The sequence below is a fragment of the Mytilus galloprovincialis genome, chromosome 2 (genome assembly GCF_965363235.1).
Source record: "Mytilus galloprovincialis chromosome 2, xbMytGall1.hap1.1, whole genome shotgun sequence".
NCBI classification, from domain to species: domain Eukaryota; kingdom Metazoa; phylum Mollusca; class Bivalvia; order Mytilida; family Mytilidae; genus Mytilus; species Mytilus galloprovincialis.
Window position 1 is genome coordinate 97506815 of NC_134839.1, and position 8876 is coordinate 97515690.

The following is an 8876-nucleotide window of genomic DNA, read 5'->3' on the forward strand; positions in this document are numbered from 1 at the left end:
TTTAAAACTACCTTAATCTTAACGAAAAAATAATCTTAAACCCTTTACAATGTCATTTTATATTTAAATTGTTGCTAATTACTTTATTTAATTTAATTTTTTTGAAGTGCATGAACATTTGGATATTTCCGGTCTTTTCGGCAAGACAAACCGGCGACCACGTTGTGAAAAATATTCGTGGAAAAAAAGACATGGGTTTTGGAGATTTGAAGGCCAAAGCCGGCCAACAGGCTTTAAACGCTTATTTAGCAGACAAAAGTTACATTGAAGGGTTAGTGTATATCAAGTAAATAAAGCGTTTTCTATGTGGAGAAAACAAACAATGCAACTGTCAGATTCAGTGAGTCGAGAGAGACAGCAACCCAATAGACTGGTTGCTGAACAAGTAATACGGATTATTGAGCCATTGTTTTAGGGCAAAACAAAATCCTGAATAATTGTATTTTGTGCTCTTTTGAAAATAAAATATTGTTTAAACTAACGAAGATAAGCCATTTCATGTGACTGATTTTTCTATCAATACAATAATTTGGGTTTCATCAGGCAGAGGCTATAATTTGACATATTTAACCATGCGAACATAGTATTGGAAAAGTTTTGAAACACATTTCTTAATGACAATATTAACAGGGATTTTTCCATGACATCCTATACACCGATTTGCCTAGGGTTAACTGTAGTCCAAATAATTATGACGTCTTGAAAGGCTATTATAATTTTTTCTTTGACTTCGAAGTAAGGCGTCAAAGAAAAAATTATAATAGCCTTTCAAGACGTCATAATTATTTGGACTAGGGTTAACTGTAATTCAGTCTTAAAAAAGGTCTTGAGTTTAGTGTAAAATTTTGTTTTGCTGGAAAAAAAGTTATAACAGCTTAGTATTCAGTAATATAATCCATTTGTCAGTTCAGTTGTACCATAGTTAAATTCTTGCACAGGTTGGGGTTTATGAACTTTATCTCTCAAATGAGTTATAATATTGATACATGTATTCCACTTCCGTTATATAGTATAATAACCCAAACGGAATATATTTTATTGTGCAAAATACTTTTTTGGGGATTTGAGGGAAAATAAGCAAGGTGCAAAAGATTTCTCAAAAGGCAGCCCCTTTGGTTAGCAATTTTTCTGAACACAGTATTGTTTGAAATTGAAGATGCTGCAATATCAATAATTCTCCTAGATACTATCTTTTGATTGTAAGAAGCTTCTGTCCAAGTTTGTGGTAAAAGTACAGGTTGGTTTACAAATCTAATGAATGTTTTGAAAACTATAAATGCAGACTGTTTGTAATGTTAACTGGAAGAAAAACTTAAGTCCATTTTTAAAAACTACGATATACAGAAAAACAGGAAATACGTTTTTACAAAATTTCCTTCTAGATACTAGCTTTTGATCATACACTAACGTCTGTCCAAGTTTGGTACAAATCCAGGAAATACATTTGTATTTAGTATAAGAAAGTTATAATTAAAATGAAAAAAAAGTTCAATTATAAGTAAAAAAGGATAAACAGGATTTTTTTTAAATTAAATTTCCAGGTACTATCTTCTGTCCAAATTTGGAAGAAATCCAGGATATCTAATTAAGAAAGTTATCAAAATTTCATAAACTTTACACACAGAGTTAATACTTATGGACAGGGACGATGGAATGTAGGTCACTATGTCTTGGCCTCTGAGACAAACTCGCAGGCTTGACAAAAATTCGTGCAATAATCCCCAAACTAAATTATGGCCTTTGAAAATTCAATTTCTTCTTCAATATAGGAGTTAAAAGAAGCATGTTTACAATAACTTTTTGATAGCGGAGGTATAATTCTGATGATAATAGGACTCAAGACATTAACTTCAAACACAAATGTTCAAGTAACAGTGCTTCCAGATAGAAAAACATGTGTCAAGGAGGCACATATGCCCTTAAGTACCCTGAGATACAATTTTGCAATTATAAACATAAATTCAACATTTGTTTATTTAGCAAATATACATTTACAAATTCATCAAAAGCTTATTTGATTATATACAATGTGCATGCATTTTAAGTCTAGGTGACTTTCCCTATACAACATGTATTGAACAAAATATGTCATGAGAAAGAAATCAATGTCAGCTTACCCAGTTGTATATTTATATTTTTAGCTACCAGGCATCACAAGCTGATGCTGTTGTCTTTGCCGGTCTTACAGGAGCTCCATCAAAAGATCTTGTGAATGCTCTTAGATGGTACAACCAAATCAACTCCTACAATAACCAAGAAAGAACAAGGTAAAGTATTCATTGAAATTAACTTACAAGTTTGACATACATACAGTGTCTGTCACTTAAAACTCTTAAAAGGCAGATTAGCTTAAAAAAGAGTTTTGAAGAGTACAATATCTCATTTTTTTTGTGTCTTTATTTAGTTTTTAAAATGCATACTTCTATTGACCTTTCTTATATAGTTATCATTTTTTTTTTGATTGCAGAGCCATCAGGCCCATGGACATGTATTTCTTCAGTGCTACATTTGTACTAATATCACAAAACAGTGAACTTTTCTTAATTACAGCAATAGTATGATCTAGAGAAAATAAATGATAACACATGTCAGATCTATTACAATCTATAGTTCTATAATAATATTGACATTTTATTTATGATGATATGTTTGAGAAAGAACTGTTCTTCCCTTCAACAGACACCTGACAGATTCATAAAGTTTTTGATCATGGCAATTTTCAAAACTTTTACCAGGACATTTTTCTCTCTAGAATACAGTAGAATATAAAATTCCATGGGTAAATGTAGTTATCACAAATACAGTGTAGTTATCACAAATACATTCTATGCCAAACGTCATTGGTTTAAGGGTCTCGATACAATATTGATGTCAGACCACCAAAATGGCAAATCATTTGTTTTTACTTGGTCAAATTGTCTAGTGACATTTGACTAAGCTTTCATGCAAACATAGTTTATACCAGAAAGTCTTATGTAGAATGAATCAGTATTAGTTATTGCTTATTTCATTAAAAGACTTTCTAAGATAAAAGAAAGGAATTCTGGGATATTGGTTGAGGTTTAGCTAATATCTTCGTTCCTCCTTAAACAAATCATCTTGTTTTGAGTCTAGATGTAGGTAGTACAATATTAGCAAATTAAAAAGTCGGTTTCAAATGTAAGAATGTTTTGAATAATATTTAGGAACTTAAAGAGGAAGGGGTTGGAGGAGTCCTGATCCCGAAATCCTGGGCTTTCAAACATGAAATCCTGAGGTCCCAAATTAATCCTGAAATTTCAAAAAAAGATTTCCCGGATCACAAAAGGATCAATCCCAAAATCCAGAGCTTAAAAAAACACCTGATCCTGATGTCCGAAAAAAGGTCCTGTCCCCCTCTTAAAGTGTTGGAATAGAGATAAATATACAATTGAATGAGTTGTAGGTTCTGATCTGTCACATTCCTACTTCCTGTGTACCCATACTTTGAATAATGAATGGGGTATATGTACATGCATTGTTATAAATTTGTTAGAGTATTACTCAAGAGTTCTCAAAATTTGTTTTTCCTGGTGGTCTTTGAAATAAATATTCTGATGATCACTTTGCAAAATAACAAAATTGTGTCTATCCTTTCAAAAATGTTCCAGAGCTCAGAATAATAACTGTAATGAATAGAATGTGACACTAACTCTCTTGAAATAGTAGGACATGCCACTGGTACAATGAAATGTAAACATTTATGTGGTTAGGTTTGACTACATTAGAATTCTCTTTGCTTTAGTTTTCCTGGTACAAAGAAAGACATAAATTCCTATGGCTCTGCAGCCCCAGCTGCCTCTAATGGAGATGCTGATGAGGATGATTTTGATCTGTTTGGATCAGATGATGAAGAAGAAGTAGAAAAAGAAAAACAGAAAAGACTACAACAATACGCAGAAAAGAAAGCTAAAAGTAGGAATATATATTGACTTGTCAAATGTAGCTGGTTTTAATCAGTAGTGACGCAAACTGCTGTTCAGATAGTATTTTCCAACTTTACAAATACTCTAAATTCATATTTTGACAAATCTTGCACAATAATAAATGCTCCAAATATTTCTGATTTTACAGAATAAACAGTAGTTAACTTCTATCAATTCCTTGATGTATTTTTCCGTCCATTACACATTTCTACTATTTCTAGTTATCTTTGCAACATATCAGTGTGAAATTGCTTACAACCTCTTACACTCAAGAAGTGTGTGTCATTAGAAATAAGTTATGATGCTTCACATGCTTTTTATCAATGTTGTCATGTTTTTATTGACATTTTAAAAAAGTAATTTTATGCTGTAAGATATTTTTCTTGAAAGTTTAATTATCTGATTTCTCTTTTAAGAAAATTAAGATATTAAATAGGACTTTTTTGCAATTGAAACCTAAATGAATCATAATTTTGCCAAACATGCTACATTGCACATATATAATGTAAATTTTAAAACTAGTTTTATTCTTTTCCTCCCATTTGAATTTGTATAAGTATGCATTGACAGATTTTATCTTGGTGTAAGGTAGTCCAGAAGACATGAACTTTGAGATTGAGAAGGCAACTTAAAGTAGGGGGGGGGGGGATGAAAAAAGTAAAAAGGGAGGATAAGGAAACTTGAATAAGGGACCCCCTCATAGTAAATGATTGATTGCAACAAAGCTTTTGTGTTTGGTCTCAGCTTTTATAAGTCTATCTATTCTGTTTTCATTCAATATCTTTAACAATGACATATTGTATTTCTTAACTAATATGTGGTGATATTTCTTAGAACCTGCCCTTATAGCCAAAAGTAGTATTGTACTAGATGTGAAACCATGGGATGATGAAACAGATATGGAAGCAATGGAAAAATTAGTGCGGACTGTTGAAACAGATGGTCTTATATGGGGTAAAGGTAAGTAAACATTTTACTCAGGTGTTAAGTAAACATACAAGAAGGTCTTATGAAGAATGAATCAGTAACTGTATAAGTTATTGCTTATTTCCATTAAAAGACTTTCTAAGATAAAGAAAGGAATTCTGTGATATTGGTTGAGATATAGCTAATATCTTCGTTCCTCCTTTAACAAATAGTATATCTAAAGAACCTGAAGAATTACTCACATATGACATCTAAATATTGATGCAAGACTTATTAGTCCTTTCTTAGTCAAATTTAAGTGTTTGACACATACACAACATCTTTTTCTATTTATATCTATTTTATCTTTAAAACAGAATTCAGTACAAATAGTTAGATTTTAAGAACAAATCTGCTGTTTATCGAGCAACTTTGTTCTCATTGAGATGGTTTGAAAACTTGAAAAATCCTTTACATAAGAATTGGATGTATTTTATTTATCTGAAATATGTTGGAACATTAAACAGATATAAAACCTTTTTTTTTTTAGGAAAGATTTTAGTATAGATAATTTTGGGAAAGATTTAAGTATAGATAATTTTGTGAAGGTAAAATTCCATACATTATTGTGTAAAAACTGTAATTATTCAGTAGGCTTTGGGGTATAGCAATAGCAGTAAACAGTTCGTTGTGTTTCAGATCAAAGACACAGCTGTTGTGTCTTTTGACATTAGAGAAATTATCTTCCCATTTATGTAATAATATTGGATGATGTTTTTTTCTGTTTCAGGTAAACTGGTACCTGTAGGATATGGAATAAAAAAATTACAGATAGGATGTGTTGTTGAAGATGACAAAGTAAGTCCCTGTAACTAAATCAAACTCTTGAAAACTATTATTTTTATCTCATGCTACCAAGTTGTGAAGATATAATTTATGTGACCTTGTCAGTTTGAATGCATATGTGAAAGTCTATGAATCTACTGTTGTTATGGCCCACTTATCCTGTAGAAACTTGAAATATAAAAATAAGAAGATATGATATGATATAATTGCCAATGAGACAATTAACTTCAACCTCTGAATTACAGACTTAAACGCTGCTCTGCAAGAATAAAAGTTTGATTTATTTTGAAGGTATTAGTTCAAATTTGAAAACAGGAAATTCTATTTGAAGAGGAATACATCAACACATCTAGCATGTCTAGGAAATATAATAATGGATAATTTTTAAAGAATGTTTATGTTGTTAATTTTTATTTCACACATTTGAAACTTCTCAAACTTATATATATAATAATTCAAAACAGTTTGAAATGAAAAGCATCGAAACAGTTGGCATATCAACACTAACTATGCAATGTTTGGAAACGAGATATTGTAGAGCTATTGTTTTCTTATTAGGCCCTGCCAAATGGTGGTCACCCTATAGGGATCAGTCTTTCTGTCCGTAACAGATTGTGTACCGGTACTCTATATCTAGAGAACAGTTATGATATCAAAAATTATACTTGACATGTATATAAACCCAACACCAAAGGGTGTGTCATAATTTATCTACAATTTCCTAGGTCAAAGGTCAAGGTAAAAAACTTTGGTGTCAGTTGACAACCCGAAGTCCCATGGTAAAGATACAAATTCTTTAATGTTCATTATTCACAGCAGGGCCCACAGAGATGGCTCCCATCTCAATGATATCTAGTTGTTTTAAAAGACACCAGTTTGACTGTTTTTATTATTGTATCAAAAGAAGCCAGTTTAGCTATTTCATGTATGTGTTAAAAGACAGAGTCTCTGTAATAGTAAATGTTTATTTTACAGGTTGGTACAGATTTCCTTGAAGAAGCAATAACAGCTTTTGAAGACTATGTACAATCTGTTGACATTGCTGCATTTAATAAGATTTAAACTTAAAAGTGAAAAGGGAAATAACTTTATAAATTATTACCACCAGTCAGTGCTAGATCAATGTGAGGAGTGAGAAATTAAAAAAATCGGAAACACCAAAATGTTTCTATGTTTATTTTATTATTGCAAGTGTGATTTATTGTTACAACAAAGCATGTGTGATTTTTGTACACCATAATGTCTCTTGTTATATCTCTTCAGTCAGTTTTAGTTTAAACATATTTATGACACAACCATAGCAGAGAGTGCATTAAGTCCAACCCTTGTCTGTTTCAATGTACAGATGTCTGAATGTACATCGGTACATTCCAAATTGGTTTCTGTTCTCAAAACTTATGTTTGCCTCAACCAAATATTATGAATCTTATGCACAATGCTGATTACCACAAAGCACATATCAAATTTGAATATGGTTGGCTGCACTTTTACTTTTCTAGAGTTATGCCCTTTTACAAATTGAAAAATTGCTGATTTTTTCTTTTCCCTTAGCTTACTTATATTTGCCTCAACCAAACGTTATGAAACAGAATGCTAATTACCACCAAACTTAGATCAAATGTGAATTTGGGTAGCTTCACTTTTATCGTTCTTGTTCTCATCTTTGCCCCATGGACATGATGGACACATCCCCAATTATTTATTGTTCAAAACAGACAAACAGATAAGTATCAAACGGACTACCTGGCTTGTGATATCTTTTGAAGTTTTCAAGTGAACCACCAGTCAGTCTCTTTAAAGCATTCATTCGAACTTTGTCCTTCATTTGAAATCCTGTTGGAAATGATAATAATGCAATATATAAATGTTATTTGATAAAGAAAAGCTATTGAAATACTAGTAAACATTTGAAAATTTTGTGCTATCTATACTTAACACTAACATGTCTACACTTAGATTGTGAAGTTTGAAAGAGATTTGGAGAGGTTCAAATAGACCAGTTGTTTCGTCTCAAGATTGGGATTACTTTTTCTGCGACTGGTGGTATCAACAATTGTTAACTGCTCAAGTTAAGTTTAATAGGAACTTCTTGTGATAGATCATTGATATTTTATATAAAGTTGCATTACTATCAGTTCATATCACTTTTTGACAACAATTTCAAGGCCCTTCCCACTAGGTCATGGTCCAGCAACTTTAAATTAACTAGCAAAAAGAAAACTGAGGAAAATTTTCAATGTAAATTTTTCTGCTTAAGTTAGTTTGATAGAAACTACTTGAGATAAATAACTGATATTTAATATGAAGTTGTATGACTAATAGTACATACCAGTTTGAAGACTCCATTTTGAGGCATTGTCTCCTAGGTCATGATCCTGTGAATTTGTTAATAAGCTATTTTCAATGTTATGTTTTCTGTTTAAGTCATTATAACGACCAATTAGATTCGATAAACTTCCAGTCATATAGGCATTTTGTAGAACTTGTATTTCTAGGAGCGTCGTGCAAAGACGGATGGTTCCCGGATAATAACTTTAGTATAAGTGGACAGAAATCAATAAAATTTTAACACAATGTTTATAACCACAAAAGGAAGCTTGGGATTGATTATGGGGTTAAGGTCCCTAAGGTTTAGGAATTTCGGGCCAAAAGGGCCCAAAAATAGCATTTATCTAGTGTCAACAATAAGTTGTGTATAAGTATTTCAATTGTTCTGAAATTGTACCACAATGTTTAATACCATAAGTAGAAGGTTGAGATATATTTTAAGGGTTATGGGGCAAACAGTCTCGGAAATAAGGTACCAAAAATGAGCGTTTTTGTAGTTTCAAGTCAATAAATTGGAGTTATCTTTCTTTGTCCAGAATGGTTGTAGAATCGCCTAAAACCAATGCTTTATATAATAATCTTTGAAAATTGGAGTTATCTTTCTTTGTTCAGAATATAAGTTGAATCAACTTAAATCAATGCTATATACAATGTAATATTCCCTTTACTACCAACTGATGAATTAAAACAATCTTTACCATTCAGTGATTACAAGCACCTTGATAACCATTCTAGGGTTATGCCCCTTTACAAGTGGAAAAATTGAAGAATTTTTTGGTTTCTGTTCTCTTAACTCAAGTTTGTCTCAACTAAATTTGATGAAATGTGTATATAATGCTTATTACCTCTAAA

General features: G+C 31.4%; 1 protein-coding gene across 1 annotated transcript; it reads left to right on the forward strand.

The window, feature by feature from the left end:
* The first annotated feature begins 110 nt into the window (after positions 1-110).
* On the forward strand, positions 111-6859 carry LOC143065030 (elongation factor 1-beta-like). Its single transcript, XM_076238313.1, has 6 exons — positions 111-271; positions 2142-2267; positions 3764-3933; positions 4779-4904; positions 5641-5708; positions 6672-6859. Exons 1-6 carry the CDS (start codon positions 111-113, stop codon positions 6756-6758), a joined length of 738 nt encoding a protein of 245 aa, XP_076094428.1. The 3' UTR covers positions 6759-6859.
* Positions 6860-8876: the final 2017 nt, after the last annotated feature.

Coding starts and splice junctions, on each gene's coding strand:
- LOC143065030 (XM_076238313.1), top strand. CDS start 111: ATGAACATTTGGATATTTCCGGTCTTTTCGGCAAGACAAACCGGCGAC. Junction 4,905..5,640: donor TGGTCTTATATGGGGTAAAG/GTAAGTAAACAT, acceptor TTTCTGTTTCAG/GTAAACTGGTACCTGTAGGA. Junction 5,709..6,671: donor GTGTTGTTGAAGATGACAAA/GTAAGTCCCTGT, acceptor TTTATTTTACAG/GTTGGTACAGATTTCCTTGA.